We start from the raw sequence: 26,490 nt of genomic DNA on the forward strand, positions 1-26,490 counted from the left end.
AATTTGACTTAATAGATAAAACAAGACTATTTTTTAGACAAAACTAATGTTTAGTTTTTAGTTAACTTTTCCTTAATTTTTGTTTAAAACACTTGAATTAAAATACTACAAGGTAATAGTAATCTTTCAAGAAAACATACAAAAAAAAAAAATAGTCACAACGAGGAAGAGGCCAGGATACAGCAAGCAAAGTATGTTAGTGCAGCAAATACAATTTTCAGACCTTAGGTGATTTCAGAAAAAATTATATTAGTGCCTCTTACATAAAAATCATCCCAATGGGATGATTTGGTGTAAAGTACCTGCCATGCGGGACCCAAGAATGAGACTGTTTCCCAGCGGATCTGTTTCCATCATCTTGCACTTGCACATGCCTTTTATCCTATTTAGTTGTGTTTGATCAGTACTTTTACAGGAAAATTTCCTGTTTTTCCTTCCTTGGAAAACTTGAAACAATAACCAGGTAGGACTGGGTAAAAAAAAAAAAAATCCATCCAATAATTTTGTGCTGACTGGGATTTTTTTTCTTTTCTTTTTTGTTTTGTTTCTAATGATTGCTTTGGGTCAAGGCCAAATGTATAATTTTCACAATAGAGTTGCTTCCATTGTCTAAAACTTGTATATATTTTAATTTTGAACAAATGTTTTCACAGGAAAGTTTTCTCTGTGTGTTCCCCCATTGGAAAACTTGAAACAATAACCACAGTAATACTCTCTCAAAATCTGCAGCATTTCCTAACCCAAGTCCTTAGTCACCATCCTCATTTTGGAAACCACCCCTTATACCTGATTGATTATGCCAAATAAATTTTGGTTCCCAGACCTCTTAGTTAAGCTCTCTACTGAAATTTTGTGGAAAAACAAACTTCTTTCCCAAGATTGAAAGAAGTATATGTTCTAGTAAACAAGCATTTTAAAATGATTGTTTAAAAACTTTTGTTACTCTGTCTCAATTGTTTCTTCTGCACTTTGATTTTTTTCCACAATAAACTTTAAAATAGTCAAACTTTGACAATTCCCATTAATTTAGGTATTCAAATTCATTTTGATCTTTTAGTTTTATTATTTAATTTCTCTCTCTGCATAAGTATAGTATATATAAATTATATATGTATACATCTGCATATATTTACTTTTGAATCAAAGGAGTAAACCAATTATGGTTCTTATGTGTAATTAAAGAATCTAATATGAAATAGTGGGAAAGGCTTGTGGCAAGAAATGACTTATAGGTACTTCAGTTTCACACTGAAAACTATCAGATGAAGAAGTATGAGATGAACTGAGGTAAATTCTTTTACACCTCACACTTCATTTCCTTGGGCCCACAATGGCAGAAACAGTCTGGTCCCCATCCAGTCTCAGGCACATGAGTCATGACTCAGAGTGGATGTGGATATGCCCCACTTTATCCCTCCCTCCGTCCATTCAGCCAACTTGCCAGGAAGCCTTACTGAAGGTCTACTATGTATTAGGCTCTGTGCTAGCACTGAGGGTATACAACATCGTGAAGCAAGTTCTTGTCAGCAAGGCCTGAGGAAACACCAAGGTTTGAAAATCACCCAAGAATTTCAAGCACAACTTGCAGAATCTCTGGAGAAGGTAGATCAAAATGAATCTAGTTGCATAATGAACCTAATGTCCTTCTACCATTCATTCAACGTGCTCCTTCCCCCAAATAACGAGTCTCATTAGGAAATGTTGAGGGAGTGTCCATAAAAAAAGGAGACATGACATTAATCTTCCCCCAAACACAAGAATTCCCACAAGCTTTCCTGGGACTGTTGACTACGTGTATTGAAAGCTGTCTTTCTCTCTCTCTCAAAAAAAGGAAACCTTTCCCCACTGCCAGACTATGATTACCTACGAGAACGCTCAGTTACACCTGTTCACTCTGGATGCATTTTGCATTATTACTAGCCTCATCTTACATTAATTCCCAAATAACTTCAGTTTATTTCTGGTTCATAAAGGTCTGGGTATCACTACAAATGAGAATGATGGAGTCATCAAAATGATTAAACGTAGTAACATTTAGAAGACTTCTTTTTCTCTCTGTAGCACTTTCTAGCAGGCATTTCATATTACTGGGATCAAGGGATTCTAACTGGAGGCAGCACAGAACGTCATTAAGAATCTTGGCTTCTAAGCCTGACTTCCTGGCTTCAACTCTGGTCATTCTACTACCACCTGTGTGATATGGAGGGTAAGTCACTTAGTTTATTCTTCAGTTTCTTCCATCTGTAAAAAGGGAACAATAGTAAGTGACTAAATCACATAAGGTAGTTTTAAGAAATCAATGAGACAGTTCATAAAAAGCTATTATACAGCCTGACTGAAATGTTAGCCGTTATTATTACTTCCATCTTGGAGAGAAACACTTGCAAAGTGAGGGATTTAGAACTAGATTTGTTATATTTGGGGACGCTGTAAATTGCCATGAATAAATATTACTAATCCATCCCACTAGTGAAGTGACTCAAGAGAGACCGAGTGACTAATTGGAGTATCTCTACTAAATTAAGATGGAATTAAAATCCAACAAACTACCTCCAAAGCTTTCTTACTTGGGTTTCTCTCAGGGGATGTTCATTACAAATCTTGGCACTTCTAACAATGGCTCATCTATGGACTTTGCAACTGAGTTCAAAGTGCTTCACCCACCTGGATGTTCACAGGATCATTAACCAGTATTTACCAAGCACCTATAGGTTATGTGGGATTGTCGTCTAGCACCTAAAGTGTTTTCTCAAACACTATAAATAGGGAAGCAAAATCCAAAGAAGACATGGGCTTCCCTGTCACTGCCAAAACCAAAGGAGAGGCCAAGAGTACCAAGAAATACTGCTTCCTCCCACCACACTCCTACAGCCCAGAGCTCTGTCCCTGAGACCACACGCTAACCCACTGCACTTATATTTAGCAAAGTTTTTAAAGATTTTTACCTATTTATCTCATTGTTTTCCTTTATCTCCTAATAGCTATACAGCAGATTCATATAGTTCTTGGAATCAAAGTAAAGATGAATTTTATTACAAAGCAGGACTAGGATTTGTTCATAAGATAGCATGATGTTAAATTCCACTTACTGACTGAAGCTATGAATTGGAGCACAGGAAATGAAGATACTATACACTCTTTACAAGAGTTACATTTTTTAAAGAAATGGTGACTGCATTTTGAATTCTTAGGAATAAGATATAACCCTTATTAATACCAGTAACACAAAAAACCCTTTAATTAACCTGCCTTCTAATTTCAGTGTTAAGATGCTTTAAAGAAAAATTTTCTTTATGAACCTAATGTGCTCATTAGTATAGTAGAATATGTCATTAACTTTTATAATTATGACAAGTCATCTTTCTCTCATCTCATCTCTCTGAAAAAACTATGCTCGATAAATGTAAAATAGCCAAATCAATTCTAACAGAAATGGTTGGAAGTTCATTTGTTGTTTAAATTTTCCTAATCTCTTTTTAAGGGTAAGCTTTTGGGGAATCTCTTTTTTCTAACCACTTTCAACAAACATCAAAACGATCTACTATACTGCCTATAGTTTTAAAAGCTACAAAATCAGTCCCCATTCATTGTACACGTTTACTATTTTGATTCAACTCCCCAGAGTAAGGGCTTGGATACTTCTACAGTTGCAATAGCTAAGAGACTCCAAGTATCAGATGTTAGAGTTTGATAATCACCCCACAAATCCCTGCTCTATTTATCTAGATCCAACAAGACTTCTCAGCCCACAAAACCTGTGGACGTGCCAATATGTCTTCCGTAAAACATTCTCCAAGGATATAGGAACATAGTATCTATTTCTTAAAACAAACAAACAAACCCTAAGAGTAGGATTCAAGAAACAGCTAGTTTTCTGATCAATTTCTAGCTAACTGGGAGTACAAAAAGAATCAGGTTTAGGTCTTGATTCAGATACTAGCTGGGTAAAGTTAGGCGAGTTCCTTAATCCTTCAGGACCTTAATTCCTTTCTTTTTGTGAAATGAGAAGATATGAGATGACATCTGAGTTCCCTTCCAAACATACAATTCTGTATATCTTACTTTGTGCCAGTGGTATTTATAAGCTCTCTGGAGTTCACAAACACTCTCTCACAACAGTCTTGTGTGATCCTCAGAACTAATTTTCAGAAGGAGGTAGGGGAGTTATCACTACTTATTTTTCCCAATGTGTGTTGCTTTTGACATCCATTAGGATTCACTAGAGACCCTGGGATCCAAAGCACCATCCAGAAAGGTTTAATTTTCAGGAGTAGACAATTATTCTATACAGTAACTTCTTCATACTCTAGTTCCTCACTATGCACCCTTCAAAGCCTTACTCAATAGAAAAATATTTAAAAAGAAAGTCATATGTGCTTTTGCTGATGCAGCCCCTAACTGTGGGAAACTGTGTTGATCTTAAGTTGAAAATAAAATGTTAATTGTCACTTGATAAATATCTTTTGAATGAGGATGAATTTCCTCCAGCTTTGAAATTTTCAGATAGCACTAAGGTTTAGTAAAACAAGGGTTTTATATTTTATTTGTGTAACTTACCTTTGCATAATGTTTTTATGTAAGTTGGAAATTAACAAGTAAGGTAGTTTATAAAAAGGAGACCCTCACTACTAAAAAGAAATATTTTGCATCCAGAATGGAATTCTGAGTGTCTCTGATATCTTGTCAGCTCCCTCACTTCAAGAAGACACAAAACTCCTCAAAAATCTGTATAAAACCTTGCACTTAATAAAACTACAACATGTGATATTTCATCTTTGCAACAATTCTGTAAGGTAGGTGAGTTTGTCCCAAACAAACTCCCAGTTATTCTTCATCTCAGAGGTCAAGTAATTTTCTGAATAATTAAAATCTAAATGTTATCTAAAACACTCATTTTTGCCATTTTAACGAACCTCTTTTTGACCTCTTTCCTCACCAAAACCATTATGAGAGGTGAGAAACAGAAATAGTATACTATTTGTGTTTGCTCACTTTCCTTCTCTCCCCCACCCTTTCTGGAGGTGCAAAGAAGCAGGAGAACAGACAAAGGATGGGGAAAACAGAGGAGAAGGCGAAACAATAATCTAATCAAGCAATTTCCAGTTGGCTATATATCATAAATAATTAAGTTTATATTGGAAACACAGCATATTATAAAAACTTGATTTTACAACATTTCATCAGTCTGAGTTTTCTTTCATAACAACAGATTGGGTGGCCATTACAATCCATAATTAAGAATCTGAAATAATGTCAATTATAATAAGACATGCTTTTGTCTTGATGTAGATGTATTACATTCTTTCTTTTCATTGGCATTTAATAATTCACATACAGCATAAGGAAAAAAGTCTCAAGCAGATTATTTAGCTATCCAGAATAGCTCCTTTCCTGCCCAGGCAGAAAAGCAGTTTGATACATATCAAGCATCTGAATTGTCTATTTATTATATCTTATAGTCTAATCTTTTGGTATATGTGCCTTTTCACCATGTGAGATCCCAAAGGCACTCAGAGTGCTAAGTCATTTTCTTTAATGTTTTCTAATCGGAATATTGCCTTCAAATATGTTTGGAAGTTGAATAAATTTTAATTTCTGCTTCAAAGAAGAGGAAAACTACATGCTTTCCCTTCAACTTTAGCAAAAACATGATGTATCTAATGGAAAGTAATCTCTATGTTGCAGTTAGACTAAGAGTTTTGTAATGGACATAATTTTGAATAGAAATGAAACAACTTCTAAGCATAACAGTGGGTCAATGAAGAAAAAGTATTAATGACAACTGTCATTCAACATACAAAACCTCCTCAATTCATCAGTATCTCATAAATTCACAGCTGTAAGTCACAAAACCGAATTAACATTTTCTCCCTAAAAAGAATTCAAAGGCCTTAAATATGAGTGTCCAAAGTTATGTGACACCAGACACACTGTTGGCTCTGATTTGACATCATTTCTTTAATCAATAAAAAATCAAGACAGCATTCCTATCTTCCACCCCAGCCTTTCCATAGTAAGCTTCAAGAACCGGAAAGGCAAACCTCTTGTTCATTTCTATATCCCCAGATTTCTGTCTCCATACAACTTAATATACGAGTTTCTCCAACAACAACTGAGGAACTGGGCTTATGATAAACTCATACACATTTTGAAACAAACATCCATCAGAAGTTTAAAAATACGATGGCCTTTCACTTAAATGGAAAACCAAACACGAAAGGGCAAAAGACTCCCTACTTTTCAACTTTCAAAAATTACTGAGACCACTTTTTATCTGTAATAGAGGAACACAGCTGTTAAGCTACCATTACTTAGAATAAAACCCAAGCATAATCATAATCATATGAATTTATGCACGTTTCACCTTTAACGGAGATAATAGAGAAGCAAAAAGAAAAAAAAATCCTTAAGGGAAAAAAAACTAAAACAATATAAAATATCTCCAATGTTTCCACATCTCAAGCACTACATTTTTCATTAAAACGTATCATAAAAGCAGTATCAACCTATTAACTTAAGTATTTCACAAGTGGATTGTACCATACATTTAAAATCTCTTGCGTTAGAATCTCATACACCACCTTCAATACCCTGTGAGAAGGCATTTTCTGAGGCAAGATCACATCCTACAATGGCTACATTAGTTAAAGGCTGCCACAATACCATGAGTAAACCAAAATATGAAGCTCACCTTATTATAAATAACTGGCAAATTGCAGGCACTTTTCAGCTTGCAGCTATCTAGCATAGTTGATTAGAAATAAACAAACCATCTTTCACTCCAGTGACAGAACTGCATCTTCAGATTTGGCTTTCTTTCCCAAATCCCGGCAAGAGAGGCTGTTCACCTCCAAGGGCTAGTAGCAGCCTCTTCGCAGAGAGCACTTGCTGCTCTCAACTGCAGCGACTTAGAATGAAAGTAAGAGGAATCCGTGATGTTTAAATACCATTGCTTCACATTCACAGGATATGACTCAACTCTCTCTCAAACCAGTAGGGATAGAGTTTCCCCTCGCAAAACTGTTAGATTATATAACAAACATCACATTTGGGGACCTAAAACGTTTACAAACTAAACCCGAACATTTTCACCTGCTAAATCACACGTGCATTTTGAGTAATCAACTTCTTCCCCGTGGCAAACGGAAATTCAAATAACAACACGGCACAAAGAAAAACTATTCTGCTTGCTCTCCGCAGTGAATTAATGTAATGTTATTAAATGTGTGTGATCTTGCCAACATCCCTCTGACAGAGATATAAAAAGAGGCACACCAAAGTCACTAACAGTCCATCAGTGCAAAAACAGTGTAGGATAAAACTATTTTAACATGAAAGAAGTGGCAATTCCACAAAGCACAATAGAATCTTCTTCACTAAGTAGAGAATGGAAATAGATCTTTGTGATTTGCTGTCGCTGATTCCCACAGAAATCCGGTCCTACGCTGTCATTACCCTGTGATGCTAGCGCTGCCTACCTCTCCAACTCAGAGCCTTCCTTAATCTGTTTCATGAACATTTCTAAGGGAACATGACTAATGACACAACTCCACTGGAAAATGTGGCAATTTTCTGTACTTTTTCCACCACCCAATACCTCTTAACTCTGAGCTGTATTGAGCTTGATCACACATTGAATTATCATACTTGGACATCTCAGTCAATAAATATTACAGGCTTAGATCCTTGGAGAAAAATCTGCTACATAAATTCAACCACGATGACCATCACCAAGGACAAAAAGATGAAAAACCACATGTCAATAATAGCAAATAGACTGAAAGTATCTAGACCAGGACTGTTCAACAGAAATAGAAGATGAGCTACAAATGTAGTTCTAAAAATTTTAGTCCTCCCATTAAAAAAGGAAAAAGAAACATGTAAACTTAATTTTAATAATCTTTACCCTAAAATATATTGAGTACTATAATTTCAACCTATAATTAATATAAAGTTAATTAAATATTTCATAATTTTTGTACTAGTCTTGGAGAGGTAATAAATATTTTACATTTATAGCACAGTTTAATTTGCACTACCTATATTCCAGTACTCACTAGCCCACTATGGTTAGTGGCTACCACACTGCATGACAGATCTAGAGTTTGGGATTCATTCTTCATCTTCAAGCTGAAGTTCAAAAGTTCTGTCCTCAGAGAGGGCTTCTTTTACCTCCTTACCTGAAATGACCTTCCCCAATTACTTTCCATCTCATGATCCTTTGTATTTCCTTCATAGTACATCACAGCCAGGAATATTCTTCCTTATTAATTTGTTTACTTATAGTCTGTGGCCCCTAACAAGAATGTAAGAAACCTGAGGGCAGGGATCTTGCTGGAGTCAATCTTTATCCTCAGCCCCTGGCATGATGACCAGTCCATAGCAGAATTTAATAAGCAACATTTAATAAATGAATAAATAGGATAAAGCATTTATACAACAGTTTGGCAAATAATAGAATATTAAGAAATGTGTTTTAAAACTAGGTATCTATCATGTCTTTGATACGATCTATCATATTGTGAATATTTAACAAATATATTGGCTAACAATTTCCTGAACTGAAAAATTTGTCTCTTTTTCATAATGTTCATAATCTCCAATCTATAACATGCTTTTTTTTCATATACAACATTATATATAAACAATATACTTGTTTCATTACTCTGGCAAAAATGTGAAAAGATACTTATAAAAATACTTTGGTCCTTATGACATAAATCTGGAAACCATTAGTATATCTATTTATATTCTACTCACAAAAATATAAAGTATTATCTATGAGACATTGGTAATGACAATGATATATTTGCCCGACCAGCATAGGTGCCTCCTATTTCCAGTTATCATAATCCTGATTTTTATCTGGCAAATCACCCCAACCTCCCTCCCTCTCAATCCATGGGCTCTGTCATTACACTGATCACCCCAGAAGTGGACATATGACCCAGGCCTGACCAATCAGTGTAAACTATCCAGAGCGACAGTGATGGGGGTCAGTGATGATCACATGACCCAACCTAGTCTATTAAGAGCCAACCCCTATACTTTTGCTGATTTGGGGAGAGAGGCTTTTAAGTTTGTAGAATATAAGCCTGGAACTGCTGGTTAACATATTTGCTACCACATGAAGTGAGGCTATATGCACATGAAGCCAACCAAGAGAAAACAAAGTCAAAGGTGAGAAAGGCAGATTCTGGACAACACTACTGTAGTTCCTAGATCTGGCCATTCACTAAGTCATATCTGGTCTATGATTTAATGATGGATGTACTAGAACATTCACTGCAGAATTTTTTGTAATAATGAAAAACTGGAAACTTTGCAATGGGTCATGAACAGTGGAACAGTTAAATAAAGAATGAGTTAACTATACAAGGAATATTATGTAGCTGATAAAAATAGGCTGTCTAGTGCACTGACATGCAAAGCTTCCTGAAAGATGTTAAATGGAAATAACACGTTGTAGAAAAATACATTATCCCAGTTAGGGGTACATAAATTTTAATATATAAAGTCATTGAAAAGGACTTGGATGACTGCACACCAATTGTGCACAAGTGGTTATATCTGGGAAAGCGGTTTGAAATGAGAGAGTAATGGGGAACAAAGAAAGAGCCAACCATTTTCCTCAGTGTATTAACTATTGAATAAATCTCATAAAATGAAAATGAACACGTGTACTCCTGAGGTAATCTGAAAAGAACAGGTTACTTCTTTCAAGTAAAATAACAATTTGATATTTTATATTTCTCTATTTTGCTACATTAAACTCACTCTAAGTAGATTACTCTTATCTATTATTTTTTTAAAACAATGTAACAAAAAATGACAGTACTCTTCTCTGCCCCACTCTTTCCTTTCTTTACCAGCCCAAATGTATGTATTGTCTAATTTTTCAGTCTGGCTAAAAGATATGTCATGATGGAGACACAGACAGGACAGAGAGAGATAAAAACAGGAAAGAGACAGGAACCGACAGCAAGCTACATGAGAACCTCCAGTGTACCTTCTAAGATTAACGAAGGTCTTTGGTTTTTTGTTTTTTTTTTTCTCTTGGCCTCCTGGATGTTCTTTTATTGACTTCATAAAAATACAGCTTGGATTTACTCAACCATCAACAAATCAACAGCCAAATATCTATAATAATATACTTTATACTAATTTAGTTAGTCGTGGGTCAGAGTAACTAAACCTGCTTATTATGAACTCACTGAAAAACTTCTGGTCTCTGAATTGGGCACAATTGCTTTCCTAATTAACATAACATCTAAGCCTTTTGTTGGTTTTCTGGCTTGCTCTAGTCCTCAAAAATCTTCACATTATCTTAGATATGTTCATACCACCTCATGCTTTTGTATTCCTCTAGATTTCCACAGTATTCCCTCCTTAAAAACCACATAGCTAAAGATGCTCAGAGCCTGAGACAGAAGTCAAGACCCTTCTTATGTTTAGTAAAGTTAATCGGAATTGGAATTTACACAGTGCAGACATACTGATGAGTTTGTCAAGCAGTGAGTACTGCTCTATTTTATTCTCAAAGCCCACTTATCCTGATAACTTCAACCTCCTACAGAATCTATTGACTTTCTCCTTCCATTATTCTTGCCTCCGCTTAAACTCTTAACATTATAAAAATTTGTTTCAGATTTTCCAGAAGAAATAAAACATTGCAGATACAATTGAAGCCCCTGTATACCCCTGTCTATCCCATCCCCTTCCTTTTGCTCCTAAGGATTATCTTTTACCATTCCCATACATCTTTTTATATTTTTATTAAATATGTGTTTATCCACAAGCAAGATATTTATATGTTTTAAGCTTCGAAAAATGGTATTATGGTATATAGATGCTTTAATTTTGTTGTTGTTGCTTAGCATTATCTTAAGATTTTCATGTAGCTCTACACAGTTGATTCTTTTTAATTGCTGTATAGCATGCCAGTTCATGAATCCATTCTCCTGTTGGTAGATTTCGGTTGCCTCTAATTCATTGCTATCATTAAACTACCTCTTAATTCTAGTGCATGTGCAAGATTTTCAAGATGGATAAATGGAGAAGGAATTGTAGGGTCACAATATGCACAGCTGCACCTTTACTGGAAATTGCAAAGCTGCATCTCAACATAATTAGACTCATTTACAATTCAACCAGCAGTGAGAGTTTTCACTACACTAGATTCTCCCACTAGATCTCCACAGTATGGATAGTCTAGATGCTGACATTTTTGCCATTTTTTTGTGATTGGTAAGGAATGTCAGTGTTTTAACTTTGTTTTCCCTGATTACTACTGAAGTTGAGCATCTTATCTATTATTGGCCTCTTTCCTATTGGGTTGTGTTTTACTTAGTTTTGAGAGGTCTTTATATATTATAGTTCAACTCCTTTGTCAATTATATAAGTTTTAGATATCACCCTTCAGCATGCGGTTTATTTTTATCATTGTTTATAATACATTTTGCTATTACTTTAAAGTTTATGGTTTGTTTTTTAATTTAAAACTTAATTTTTTTCAGCTACTTATCTGTATTTCTCAAGTCAAAAATGTGAAAACTAAGTGTTCCTTAGTCATTATTCTGAAGCATTCCAAACAGTAATGTCAGATTGCACATCTAAAGGGAATCTGGGAAGAATTCCTATTTCCAATGAGCGGTTCAGTTCATCAATTACTGAGTACCTGCTATGTGCCTGCCCCCCATTGTGTGAGAGGGCACACACAGGAAGCAGTCCATATAACCAAGAATATAGAGTCTAACTGAAGGAAAAAAACTTCTAGGTGGATAATGATGATGATGATAAAATGGAGAAATAACTATGTGACAGAGAGTGTGCTAATTCATTATTTAATTTAATAGTAGTTTAAGAAAGATGCAGTAAATGTTATTGTAAAGAGATATATACAAGATGCTATGGAAGCAGAGAGAAGAGAATATACCTTGCACCCTAAATATCATCCAAGATACAAAGCAGCCAAATTTGAGACAGTAAAGACTTGTGAGGTATAGGAAGATCTACAGCTGACATTTTTCTTTTCTCAAGCAAATCTATTTTCCCAAATAGATCACTCATAAATTAATTCCAATTTATTTAGAAGATTAATAGGAATTAAGAGGCAGATTATTCATTAGAAAAAAATGCTTCTTTGGGAAACAAATTCATTGTTACAATCAGTAATCCAATTACATAATAACATTTTCTCCATTTATCAGAGACAAAGTTTAAAAAAAAAACAGCGAACAGTTCTTAGGAATCATAACAAATGGCAAAACTTCCTGTATCTGATTACGAATAATTTGTAATATTGAAGCTAAAAATAAGCTCTTATTTTTTAGAGAAATTCCATGGTAAAAACATTTGTAAACAAAACATCCATATTTATCATTTTTGCAAATACAACATTAATATTATGTTTCTTTCAGTGTAGGTAATATCTAGAGACTTTTAAAAAATTTAAAAAATGTGGAACATGAGAGTACTTACTTACTATTCTTCCCCCAAGAGGAAGAAAAGACTCTTGAGCTAGAAATAGAGAAAGGTAGTGAACAACATCACATATTTCCTTAGGAAAGATTAAGGGCTTCCTGCCTCCTTGACGCTATAAGCATTACACTTCAGTCCTCTAACACGGTAGCCCTCTAGGACTTACAGACTCAAATGTGTTTGAAAATTTGCCACTTACAGATGACAGTAAAATGAATCTGGAAATGAGAAAACAAGACGACCATGTGACAATTAAAATTTGAAGTAAAAATTTAGTAGCTCAGAGTATATAGATAAATGAAGGCAAGTTCAGTTGTCAGAATGATGCAAACTAAATGCCTAGAGGCAAGGATGTTACCAGCAGGTAATGCAGATGAATGTCATGGACTGGTGGGGACCACGGTGAACTGAACAAAGGGCAGTATTCAAGCCTCATCTACAGGGGACAGTCTCTACTCAGCTCCAGAGAACCGACCTCATGTGGGAAGCACCCAGCAAGGCCAGATCTCTGGATTTTTCAAGTTTTTCAATTTTACTGCTTACGTGAATACTCCTGATTTTTAAATTGTAGCCTCTATACAGTATAAGAGACAAACTATAGGTTCTGACAGCCAGACATGCCCATGGAATAGCCAGTCTTGGACCTTTAGGCATGACAATAATCTGACTGAACATATTGACACCACCAATAGATAGACATAATCCAGACACAGAAATGGGTACAAAGCAGTCTCAGAAACCAGCATAGGTCATGGTCATTCACACACTGGGAGAGGATGCTCTGGGCTGGTGACATGTCCATTTTTACTGTGTATCTGCCTTGAATACCACTACACCCATGAGTTCAAAATCAAACTGTCCTATGATTCCATGTTCACTGAGCTGCTTTCTGATTTGAATTTGTTATGCTGTTTGCATGACTTCAGGAAGAACCTGCTGTCAATTTGAGGGACTTGAAGAGCAACTGAGCAGCCAAGTCTCCCGTTATAAATTAATAAGTTGACAGCCTGGTTAGATGGGTGGCTTGCCCATAGGCACAAAACGGGCTGGGTAGGAACATGAGCCACCAGGCCCCAGAGTTTCACTTCTCATTGTAAATGGAAACACCGGCATTGGGCTTCTGTACATTAGTCATACGAGCTTTGTTAATATAAGCCCAGCTCTGGGGGACAGATGGGCTCTGGAAGTGATGACAAGTGTGGTTTCTGAGCTCACGAGGCTTTGGGCCAGACCACAGTTAGTGGCAAACTCCCTAACACAAGTCTACCTTGCAAAACCTCTCAGGAGCTTAAGTAATTTATCTCTTACAACCTCACCTACCTTCACTCTGCCCCAATGGCCGCCTCACTCAACGGATCCCTATCTGGTTCTATGAAGGTCCAAAAATGACCTAGAAGTATAAAGTGAAGCAAAGAGGAAACCCAATGAACACGGACAGAATGGTCACAGAAATGAAAATATATTTTTGTAATCACTGGTGCTACAAAGCAGATATTGTGCTATGTGCTTGGTAGGGACAATCCAATTTAACCCTCAGAAACTCTGTGAAGCAAGGCCTACTTTTGGCAGTTATTTGATTTTACAAAGGAGGAAACTGAAGCTTACGGCAATTAAGTAACTTGATCACATGTACACAGCTAACGATTAGCAGAGATGGAATTAGAATCTATACTCTTCAGCAGTACACTCTGTTGTCTGTATACTTTATTCACTTCATTTTTTAACACCAAATGTGCACTATGTACTTATTATATGTCTGGCACTATTCTAAGTACTTTATCAGTATTAACTAATTTCTTCCCCATAGTAACTTTATGAAATGGACACTAAAATACCATTATTCTGACAAGGAGGCTGAGGCAAAGAGAAGTAACCTGCCTAAGAGGATACAGCTGGTAGGTGGCACAACCAGGATTCAAACCCAGGCAGTCTGGCTCTAGAACCCATGCTCTGTCTGGTGCTACTCTCACAACGTTCCCTTGGAAGAAATGATGATTCCAGTTTTAAATGTTCATTTCTGTACTACTCTAAGTACACTTTTTCAGAAGGATGGATAGCAACACAAGGGGGAAAATCTCTCATGTCATACCATTTCTCTTTATTATAGACCACTTAGAAAAACTGCAATTCTTCCATATTTAAGAAATATGGAGCAGGTAACCACTGTAAAATACTACAGGTCTAGATACAATTATTCGTAGGAGATATATCCAAGGAGGGTGACAAATTTAATTCTACATCTTTTTTCCCCTACTACTGCAGAAGAAATTAAAAGGAATACTTTTGATTTGTGCATTTATAAATCCTGGGAAGTAAAGACTGGAATATTTTTGAGAAATCTAAGATGAAGCACATATTCCAGAGTTTAATTTAAAGGTCATTTTCTCTTAGAAACTGAGCAAGCTTAATATCAGAATAAAAGTGCACTGAATATAAAGAAATTGATGTGGATACCGCCTACTTTAAACCAAACTTTCTATTAAACTGAAACTTTCAGGTTCATAAATTGCTGACTTTTATTAAAAATAATACTTCAGAATTGATTTGGTAAAAATAACACCTTCTGACTCATGTTGTAAATCAGAAGGAAATTTTTCTATTTAGATAGTGAGAAAAGGCCTTCATTGGTTCCTATACCACTTAAACAATCCAATTTGGATCATCTCAAGCCAGGGTCTAAAAAGTTAACTCAAAAAGTTAATTCTGAGTTAAAAAGTTAATTCAGGTCTCTTTATGTGCTGGATCTGTTTTGTTCCCCCTATGGTCTCTGCTGTTTGATTCTAGAAACTATATCTTGGGAGATAGAGCCTGCTTCTGAAGCAGCTCATAAACTGGCACTGAACAAAAAGGGACAATATCTACAATCCTTTCTTTCTTTCAGCCCTCTGTTCTCTCCAACAGTTCGATCCTGTTTGCTTCCACAATTCATGTAGTCTGGTCATTAAAACATAGCTTACTCCCCTAGCAGTACTGCCTCCCTAGTTGTACACCACATAGAATTCTCAGCACAGCCCACACTCTAGTCCAGCTCCTGGGGCCCTTTCTTAATTCTCTTCTCATTCTCTCTAGCTACTTCCATTCTTCCTTACATTCTTTCCATTCCACAAGACAATTTTAGGAATTTTAAAGCAATTTTTGAGGCCGTGTTGCAAGGTTCTTAAAAGAGTAGGTTTTAAAATCTGATTACTCCAGCAGGGCAGCACCAGCCCCAGAACTCCTTGGCCTCCACAGCCAGCCACCTCAGGACACAGCCCCACCCACCAGTGGGCCGGCACCAGCAGCACTGGGACCCAAACCTGCCCACCAGAAGGTCAGCAGCCACTGCATGAAACAATCTTGGCAGCCAACCAGGCCAGGGGGCCAGCTCTGCCTACTACCATGCCCACAGTAGTCAGCCTTGCCACAACAGAAGAGCCCACACAGCCCACATGGTGGGGGAAATCCCTAAAGCGTATAGCTCTGGTGACCAGAGAGGAGTGTGCAGCTGGGCCCCACAGAACATTTCCTACATAAGGCTACTTCTCCAAGATGGGGAAACATAAGTGTCCTACCTACTACATAGAAATAAACCAGAGAATAAACAGAGAAATGGGCAAAATGGAGACAGAGGAATATGTTGCAAATGAAGTACCAAGACAAAACCTTAGACAAAAAAACTAAGTGAAGTGGAGATAAGCAATCTGTTTGATAAAGAGTTCCAAGCAATGATCATAAAGATTCTCAACGAACTCAGGACAAGAAGACATGAACATAGTGAGAAGTTTAGCAAAAAATTAGAAAGTTAGAATACATAAAGATGATCCAAACAGAGCTGAAGAATATAATAACTTAAGTAAAACATACACTAGAAGGAATCAATAGTATATTAGATGATATGAAGGAATAGATCAGCGACCTGGAAAATAGAGTGGTGAAAATTACCCAAGCCAAACAGAACAAAAAAATTTTTTTTATGAACATAGTTTGAGAGACCTCTGGGACAACTGTAAATATATATGCACTCAACATAGGAGCAGCTAAATACATAAAGCAAGTATTAACAGCACATAAAGGGAGAAACTGACAGTAACACAGTAACAGTAAGAGACTTTAACACCTCACTTATCTCAATGGACAGATCATCCAGACAGAAAATCAACAAGGAAACACTGGCCTTAAATGATACATTAGGTAAGATGGATTTAATAGATATACATTTACATTTCTTGCAAAAGCAGCAGAATAAACACTCTTTTCAAATGCGTGTAGAACATTTTCCAGGATAGATCACATGTTGTACCATGAAACAAGTCTCAATAAATTTAAGATTGAAATCATATCCAGCATCTTTTCTAACCACAAGGTATGAGGCTAAAAATCAACCACAAGAAAAAAAACTGCAAATAACATAAACAAGTGGAAGCAATATGCTATGAAACAACCAATGGGTCATTGAATAAATCAAAGAGGAAATCAAAAAATATCTGGAGACAAATAAAAATGAAAACACAATGAGCTCAAAATCTGTGGGATGTAGCAAAAGCAGTTCTAAGTGGAAAGTTTATAGTGATACAAGCCTATCTCAAGAAATAAGAAAAATCTCAAACAATCTAAATTTGCACCTAAAGAAACCTGAAAAAGAATAACAAAACCCAAAGTTAGTAGAAGGAAAGAAATCATAAACATCAGAGCAGAAATAAATAGAAAGTAAAAAATAGAAAAGATGAAACCAAGAACTGGCTCTTCAAAAACATAAACAAAATTGATAAACCTTTAGTGAGATTCATTCAGAAAAAAAAGAAAGGAACTGTGTAAATAAATTTGGAAAAGAAGAAAAGTTACAACTGACACCACAGAAATAGAAGGATCATAAGAGATTCCTATGAACAATTATACACCAATAAAATTGACAACCTAGAAGAAATGGGTAAGTTCCTAGAAACATACAATCTCCCAAGAACGAATCAGGAAGACAGGAAATATGCAGAGATTGATTACCAGGAAGGAAACTGAATCAGCAATTAAAAAACAACAACAAAAAACCTCCCAACAAAAACAATGGCTTCACTGGTGACTTCTACAAAACACTGAAAGAAAAGTAAACACCTACTTTTCTCAAACTATTGCGAAAAATTCAAGAGGAAAGAATACTTCCAAGCTCATTCTATAAGGCCAGCACCACCCTGATATCAAAATCAAAGACACCAAAAGAAAAAAAGTTGGAAAGGACAGTTCCCAGCAATAGAACTACATGCTAATAAAGAAACTGGCGGCAGGAGCCCACCCACATTTCTTAGCCGCTGTATGTTAGTGATTGCTCTGTGCCTCTTGCTGTTCTCTCTCCGAGTGTGTCTACAGTGATCTACCTATGCCTGTCCTACCACTGACAGTTGGGTGTTGTGGGGGTGGGAGAAACGGGAACATGTTGGTGACAGTGTACAAAGTTTCAGTTATTTAGGATGAATAAGTTCTGGGAATCTAACGTACAGCATGGTTATATACCTAGTAATATTATATTATGTACTTAAAATTTGCTTAAAGAGTAAATCTTAAATGTTTTAACCACACACAAAAGAAATAACTTTGTGAAGTGATTGATATATCAATTAGTTTGATTGTGGTAATCATTTTACAATGTATACATATATCAAAACATCATACTGTATACCATAAATATATATAATTTCTATTTGTCAATTATACATCAATAAAGCTGGGAAAAAAAAGAAAGTTGGGCACAGTGGGCCAGATAACTTGTCTCTTACATTGTTAGTTCCTCAGATTTAGGAGCTGTGCTTCAAGAACTAAAGGAGTCTAATCTTCACTAGGACCTTAAATGATAAAATACTAAACTTTAAGTGGATGTTTAGATTTAAGGGTCTTGATGAAGAAAATGAGTATATTTTGCATGTGACGAGGATGTGTGTTGTATCTGCATGGTATATTATAGAAGGTTATATTTTCCAAAGAGGGCCACCAAAAAATCTCTCCCTTTCCACACATAATTCTCACAATGTGACTCACACTCCTCCCATCAGGGTGATGAGAGAGTCTTTCCCCTTGAACTCCAGGATTATGACTACAGCAGAATTGATGCTGTGTGACATCTGAGGATAGGTCATAAAACCTGGTACACAGTCCATCTGGTTCTCTTGAGGGCTTGCTCTTGGAATCCAGTCACCACAGCACAAGGAAGGCCAACCAGCCCATGAGGAGGCCCATATGGAGAAACGCTAGGTCTACAGCCCCAGCAGAGCTCCCTGCCAATGGGCAGCATTAACTTTCCAGGTGTTTGAATAAACCATCTTGAAAGTGGATCCTCTAGCCCCCAGTGGAGTGATGCTGCATGGAGCAGAGACATATTGATGAGCAAAATAAATGACTCATGCTGTCTTAGCCACTAAGCTTCGGGGTGGTGTGTTATGCAGCAATATACAACCTCAGTACCTGCTCACTGTTTCCCTCGCCTGCTGTCTTCTATTTCTCCTCATTCCCCATGAATTTTCCTCAAGATAAAGCTAATCAAGTTCTGTCCTTGACTTTTCTCTTTTTTTTCCCCCATTTGTATATCTGCCACTAAACTGTAATCACCTCAAGATCATGAATGATTTCTTAACTTTACAGAAACATTAAATATTTGCCAAGTAAATCAATTATCAGAGTAATTTGTTCCTAGAGCTTTACTAGGATCAATAATGGAGTCTTGACTCATAACATGTGAATTCTGTGAAATTGAATCACCAAATTAATAAAGCTGCTGATTTCCCTTTAATAAATCTAAGGGGAAAAATTTAAGGAATTAATTCACTTTCAAATGTTAAAATAGTTTGTACATATAAAGTAGGAGCTATCTTTGATGAAAATAACTTATGACTAAAAAATATGGTGTGAAAATCATTACACATTTCTTCATAAGCAGATGATACACTGTCTTGTGTTAGTAATCTGATTTTGATAAATACTGAACTACAAATACATAGTTCTGCTTTATCATATAAAGTACAGAATTATAAACAATTCTAAATATCTCAAGTATATTTCCTATTACCATTTCTGAGAATTTCTAAATTTTCACACAATTATATATTTTCAAATAAATATTCCTGTATTCCTTCTGTAATACACAACCACTCCTAAATTCCCTCTGTCAAGAAATTATTGTTATTTGCACTTTTTTTTGCTTTGCCTCTTACTGATTACTTCTTCCCGAGGCAGACTATTTTCTCTTTTATTATTTATGTTAGATTTTTATAACACCTATCTCCTCCAAGAAGTTTAAGGTGTTTGGCAAACAGAGGTTTTTTTGTACTTTGTTTGTTTGTTTTAATGAACATTTTCCAAGCACTGCAATAGTAAAGAAGAACAACAATGTTAAGAGGAAGAGATCACAGAGCAAGGGACAGAGGAGCAAGGTCAGAAGTGAAAAGGCATTGGTTTATTTATACAGCAGTGAGAAGTCAGGGAATTGTGAAAATAACTGCATCCAAAATACATTCAACTTCATAGCACTGCCCTCAGGAAAAGGTGTCCTGATCTCTCACCTTTCAGTTGACATCTGTATCCATGGTTGCAGGCTACTTTGCTGCTGCCAGTCTCATATTTGTGTCAAGATAAGTGATTAGAAACTGAGTAATAGTCCCTGCCCTTTGCACATGATGCTGGATTTGGACTAGGGTAAAGGCAGAAGCAGCCTGACATCAACGATTCTATTTGACTTTCCCTATATTTAAACTCATTGAAGAAATTAATTGATAACTCATGTTGTGGGGAGGGGTGTGCTGACAGATTTGAAATAGAGGGAGGCACACGGGGCAGGGAAGAGAGTTCTATGGGTTTCTTGCCCTGAGTGATGACAGGACCTCCAAGGGGTCCCATTTATGGAAGTGGGACGCTAGAAATTCTGAATGGAGGCTAAGAACTAAGCTGATTTAAGGGCAGTGAAGAAACGTGGACAGAGACTCATTCAAAAATGCCACATCTGTGGCAAAACAAAATTAGAAAAAGCACATGCCAGGGTTCCATCTGTGCCACACAAGAGTATTTAGTATTTCCACTATGGACACTGTGACTTCTTGAGAAAATTTTTGGTAGGGAAAAAAAAATAAAGTATTTCAACAGCTTTTTAAAGAGGGAATTGATGACCCATTATAGTTGGTGGACAAAACACCAAAGAATATTTTCCTTTTGAGGCAAACTAAAAGGAAATTCTTAACTGCTTGTGCAGTTTGATACAGTTCTGTATCTACAAAAAGAATAAAACTCTTACCACCAACACAGCTTCAGTCGGGAACAGCAGAGAAACTTCTAAGAGGAGTCATTGCAGGCTAAGCAGCTTCTGCTTTGCTGAGAGCCTTAGAAGTAGTGAAGGAAAAGGAAGAAAGACACAGAATGTGTGTGAAGCAAGAAAGGAAAAAGCAAAGAGTTACTTCAAAATTTACTTGAGGAAATGGGTCTGCCTGAAAGTTTCTGTAAGTGGAGAAGCTTGGGTTCTCACAGGATGCTAAAGCACAAACGCTTTTAGCATCTCATGTAACTACATGAAATAAATGGGAGGAGAACTTCAGGAACACAAGGTAAATACCATAAAAGGCCTGAAATACCTTTTCTCAGAAACGGCAGGATTTTTATTGTAAAATCTTCTTGTGAATCATGAATGGCGCAGAGAAGGAATCAGTTGAATTTTCAAAATCGCTTCCAACCCATCAATGAATATTCTATCATTCTGAAATATGTATTATACACAGTATTGTTCTAAATACTTCTACTGGGAGACCTTGCTACACAATTTTGTGTGATTCCATCATGTTTTTGCTTCTTCATCTTGTTTAAATGCATTATGAATTATAACTGTTCAAACATACATACGCAGTAGGACTTAGGGGCTTCTCCCATGATAATGAATCATTGTTTTTAATGTTTTTTCCCTGATTATAATGATAATCAATGTTTACTTTTACATATTAGGCAAATTCCGAAGAGTACAGATTTTAAAACTGCCTATAACACTAACTTTTACAAATAACTAATGTCAACATATTTATGCCCTGAACAAGTACTTACTGAGTACTTTCTCTGTGCCCATCCTGTCTTACAATAAAGATACAGCAGAATTTCCATCTGTCTAGTGAGAAGAGATAGAAAATAAACCTATAAAAATAATATTAAATCTATGAAGAATAAATAATATGAAACACTAAAAAATGAAGAAAACAAAAGAGACTAATGTGATAGTGAGAGACTAACAGGTGGGGAGAGGGAAGAGCTTGAGCTGGCAGAGAAGGGCTGGTCACTTTGATAAGGTAACCCTTGAGCAGAAAGACAGCTGATGTGAAGAAAGCAGATTTAGCAAAATCCAGGAGAAGATAGTTTAGGGAACATAGACCAGCACAAGTAAAGGCCTATTTTTGCCTATTTCTAAAAGTGTGTGAGGGGTCGGGGTTGGGGAGGCTCAGATATAGCAGGGATGTTGAAATTATCAGATCAGGAATTTGAAACAACTATGACTGACATACTATAGGATCTAATGGGAAAAGCAGACTACATGCAAGAACAGATGGCTAATACAAGCAAAGAGAAATTCTAAGAAAGAATCCAAAAGAAATGGTAGAGATCAAAAACACTGCAAGAGAAATGAAAGTCTTTGATGGGTTTGTTAGCAGACTGGACATGACTGAAGAAAGAATCTCTGAGCTTGAGGCTATGTCAATGGAAACTTGCAAAACTAAGAAGCAAAGAGAAAAAAGACTGAAAAAAACCAGAACAGAATATCCACAAACTGTGGGACAACTACAAAAAGTGTAACCCACCTGCAGTGTAATGGCAATACCAGAAGGAGAAGAGAGATAGGAACAGAAGAAATACTTGAAGAAATAATGACTGAGAATTTCTCCAAATTAATGTCAGACATCAAAACACAGATCCATAAAGCTCAGAGAACACCTAACAAGATAAAAAAAAAAAAAAACCCACACACAGAAAGAATGACAGAATTAGAATTCTTTTAAAAAATAATAAACAAAAAAATCCACAGATGGTGTATAAAAAAAGTTTTATATCCAGAAATGAAACCCTCTTACTTCAAAATGGATAGTTTTTCCTGTCAAGATACAAAAAAGCATATACAGTGGAATAAATATCTTATTTCTTTTTGGTTTGATCGGGGAAGAGCAATATACACATCACACTTAAAGTCCACTCTTAGCCAAGCCAACAATTTTCCTGTATGTATGTCTTGTGGTCAGTACAACAAATTTAACAGGGATTATAGAACAAGGGGTGTGAGTGATGGGCTGCTTCCCCTACCAAGAGTCCAGTCCATCCATCAGAGCGGTCCTGACTATGGGTGGCAGGCAGTGTGTGTGCCCAGGGTAGGGTGCAGTGGAGGCAGAAATCCCCCCGGCAGAGAGAAAATCAGATTCAATCTGAAGAGTCAGACTAAAGCTGCATCAGGAGGTGATCCCCCTCTTCCTGCAGTTAACCAGGTTTCCTGCAGGAAATGCTTTCTGTTCCACAACAAATATGATGGGAAAAGGAGAACCTGAGTTATACAAGAACAAGCTAAAGTGTTAGTTAAACTAAGGAATCCCCATCAAAGACTGAATTAATGAGTGGTTTCTAATTTCAGGTGACTGGTGGATAGCTGTTCTTTGTGATCTCACAAATAATACAGTATTTTATTCACTAGATCATGGCTCTTGGGTCAGTGATTTTTTTTTCTTCCTCACCACATGTGGTCAACTGCTAGAATGGCCAGTTTTTTACTCCTCTTTGTATTCACATTCAAGGCAAGGTGACTCTGCAGCTCCCCCTGTTAAAAGGTGGAATTTATTTTCCCTCCTTTTGAACAGAAGCTGGCCTTGTGACTTGCTTTGAATGACAGGACACATCAGAAGTACTACTGTGCTAGTTTCAAGCAGAGGCTTTTCATGCTCTTGCAAACCTGCATGTGTGGACAAGCCCAGCTGGCTGGCAGGCTGAGGGATGAGGCCACTTCAGGCAGAGACAAGCAGCTGAGGCCATTCTAGCCCAGCCACCCTCAGCTAATCCAACAGCTACCTGCAGATGCACTAGTGAGCCAAGCCAACACCAGAATGAAAGCCCAGCTCAGCCCAGCTCACCTCAGTTCAGCCTGGCCAAAATGCCAATTTACAGAACCACATGCAAAGTACATGCCTGCTATTAAGCCAAAGAGTTTAGGGGTTGTTTATCTTGCAGCAAAAGCTCACTGCTACCATCGTACCAGACACTTAGAAGATATGCATCACGAGAAGGATAAATATGTTGCTGAATAAGTTAATTCATCAAATGTAACGCCCATGGTATGCCAGCTAAGTATGAGGATGGAAAGAGAATAGTCATGGTCTCTATCAAGGAGCTTCCAGGCTAGCAGAAGAGAGAGCAATCAGATGGTGTTTACTCAAGGTACTGTAGCAATCCACAATAGTGGTATATTCAGGATGACGTAGAACACTCACAGGGCCCAGACTAGGGGCAGGAGTCAGAGGAAGCTCCCTAAGGAGGTGTTAGAAATAATGAGTATAAGATAAAGTAGTGGAGGCTGTGTGGATATGTGTACGCTGCACAAATGGAGAGAAAGTGCAGAAGGATACAAACTAAGCTGCTCAGAAGAATGGGACTGGAGTAGGGGAGGGGAAGATGATTAACTTTTAGTGTTGCTCTAATTCCAGCTCTGGGGATCTCAGCAAATTACTTCAGCTCAGTATTTCCTCATCAGCAAATTAGGACATGAATTGTACTTGGCACAGAGTTGTTCTGAGCAATACATAAGACAAGCTACATAAAGTGCTAGCACAGTGCCAGCACGTACTATATCCTTAATAAAGGCTGTCTATTACTGTGTTTTTAATCGTCATCTTACACAAGCACATATTTCTTGAGATTTAAAAATATTTCAACAAAGTAGAAGATAAATCCTCTCCAAAGAGATCACTGAACACTACAAATTATATGTAAATCTTGGAAAGAAGCAAAAATTTTACCTGAATTTTTATATCCTGTATTTCTGTAATAAATTCAAATTAATAAAAGTGAAGAAAAGTTTTCCCAAGTAGAAAGAACAGCAAATATAAAATAGGGTGATGTGAAATTGTTTGGCACATAAGTGGGACAGCAAATGCCAAATGTGACCAAAATATTCTGTGCAAGGGACAAAGTTCTGATAGAGGAGGCAGGGAAAATAGCCAGAGCAGGTAATGACGGACCTCAAGTATAAAGCAGAGTTCGGACTTTATTCCGAAGACAATGGGGAGCTATTTATACCTCTTAATATAGGTGGCAGTCTTCTGAGAAAATCATCAAAATACACACTTGCTGTTTAAGTGAGGATGAGACAACACCATTTCATCTATTTAGCAACAATTTTTGAGTGTCTTCTATGGATCAGTACTTTTCCAACACAGGCGATTTCAAGTAATAAGATCAGGATTTCCAGACTAGTAGATAAGACGCCTTGGAAGCAAATTCCTACAGTTCAATATGCTATGTTGTAATAGGGAAATGGATCAAGTTCTATGAGTATAATAGGTTGGGAGTACTAATTCTGGGAAATTGGGATAAGCAGAAATGTGAAAGCTTTAGAAAGTAAGATTTAAGTGCTGTGTTGAATGAAATACGATCTCAGCCTCTTCCCATTTCTGTGATCTCCAAATTCTCTACAAACCACTCCTTCCTATAACCCTCCCCCCATCATATCAGAGAACAATTTCTGTTCCTCCATCTACTGCCTGTGACTGCCAACATGAATGCCTTAGGCAGTTACAAAAGGAAAAGTACAATTATTTACATTATATAACCTGGACCCAACAGAATTACAACATAAACACTGTGTATTTCAATTTACCTCATTCCCAAGTCCCAGAAGTAAAATTCAGCAATTTTTCCCTTTTGCTAATGGGACTCAAACTTACAATAGTTCTTGAAACTCAGTTAGTTAACCAATCACACAGCAAAAATCCAAGTTTATTACTTTGAACCCCATGGCTGTCAATTTAGTGAGTTTGAGATTTCATTCAATGTCAGATTATACATTAAAAACCATGTTATGATTTGTCCCATAAAATTAAAATGTTTGGTAAAGTAGAACGTCATGGTGAAAACTAAGAAGAAAAAAATCAATGTAAAAACTTTCAAATAGCTTTTGTTGCCATACGTCATACTACTGTCAGTTTAGTAAGAGCAACCACAGGTCACTGCTCCAACCCCCAGGCATAAGCAACCTCCATATATGGTGACACCCAGTGACCCTTCATACCAGGGACCCTCACCTATGGGTCCATAATTGCAAGCTTTATATTTGTGTTCAGTTTGTGTTCATCTAGACCACAAAGTACACTTTTATTATGTTGACTATTTTAATTTAATTACTAAACCAAAATCTTGTTTGTTGCAAGAACAGGTATATATTAAAGAATAGATACTATGAGTTTTCTTATAAACACAAGGAGAAATTCTAAGCAGTTCTCACATTTCTGACTTGGTTGGGAAAGTTAAACCATCATCTTCAACATCTAGTGACACTTCCTTGCTTTTTTAAAGCTTCTCTCATCAAATGCACATTTAAATAGGCAGGACTATAGAAGACAGTAATATAATGTTGTTTTGGATGACTGGAATCCTCTAAGCTCCTCCTTTACCATTATCTATAATGAAAACATTTACTGATGCATATTCATGTGTGCCACTAAAAGATATTTAGTACCTCTTGGTAGTAAGAAGATTTCTTAAAAATAGAACTGTATCAATTTATTCCAGTACACTGTTCATATTCTGTGTAATTCTCATACTTGAGATACTCTCAGTGAATGAGAGCTACTTCATTCAGTTGCTCTCAGCCAGTAGTAACTACAGAACCAGGATTTGAACTCAGCCACTCCACCTCCACGTCTATGCTCTTAGCCACCACATGCTACGCCTCACTACCATTAAAGTCAAGGTGGATATTCCTAACAACATAGGAAGTACTTACTATGTGTTAGCTGTTATTATTTTTACTGTTTCCATATATATATATAC

At 36.6% G+C, this 26,490-nt stretch overlaps 1 protein-coding gene across 17 annotated transcripts in view; it reads right to left on the reverse strand.

Annotated features, from left to right (window-relative positions):
• MCTP1 (multiple C2 and transmembrane domain containing 1) overlaps positions 1 to 26,490 on the reverse strand; it is a 482,756-nt gene that overhangs the window by 314,896 nt on the left and 141,370 nt on the right. Inside the window, exon 1 of one of the 17 annotated variants that reach the window (XM_032476207.1) lies at positions 6,692 to 6,898. The exons of the other annotated variants lie outside the window; for them this stretch is intronic. Within the exon in view, the coding sequence (XP_032332098.1) occupies positions 6,692 to 6,748 (57 nt within the window). The 5' untranslated portion in view covers positions 6,749 to 6,898. Of the gene's footprint in view, positions 1 to 6,691; positions 6,899 to 26,490 lie in introns of those variants that run through there. 17 annotated transcript variants of the gene reach the window in all.

The sequence above is a fragment of the Camelus ferus genome, chromosome 3 (assembly GCF_009834535.1).
Source record: "Camelus ferus isolate YT-003-E chromosome 3, BCGSAC_Cfer_1.0, whole genome shotgun sequence".
Classification (NCBI taxonomy): Eukaryota; Metazoa; Chordata; class Mammalia; order Artiodactyla; family Camelidae; genus Camelus; species Camelus ferus.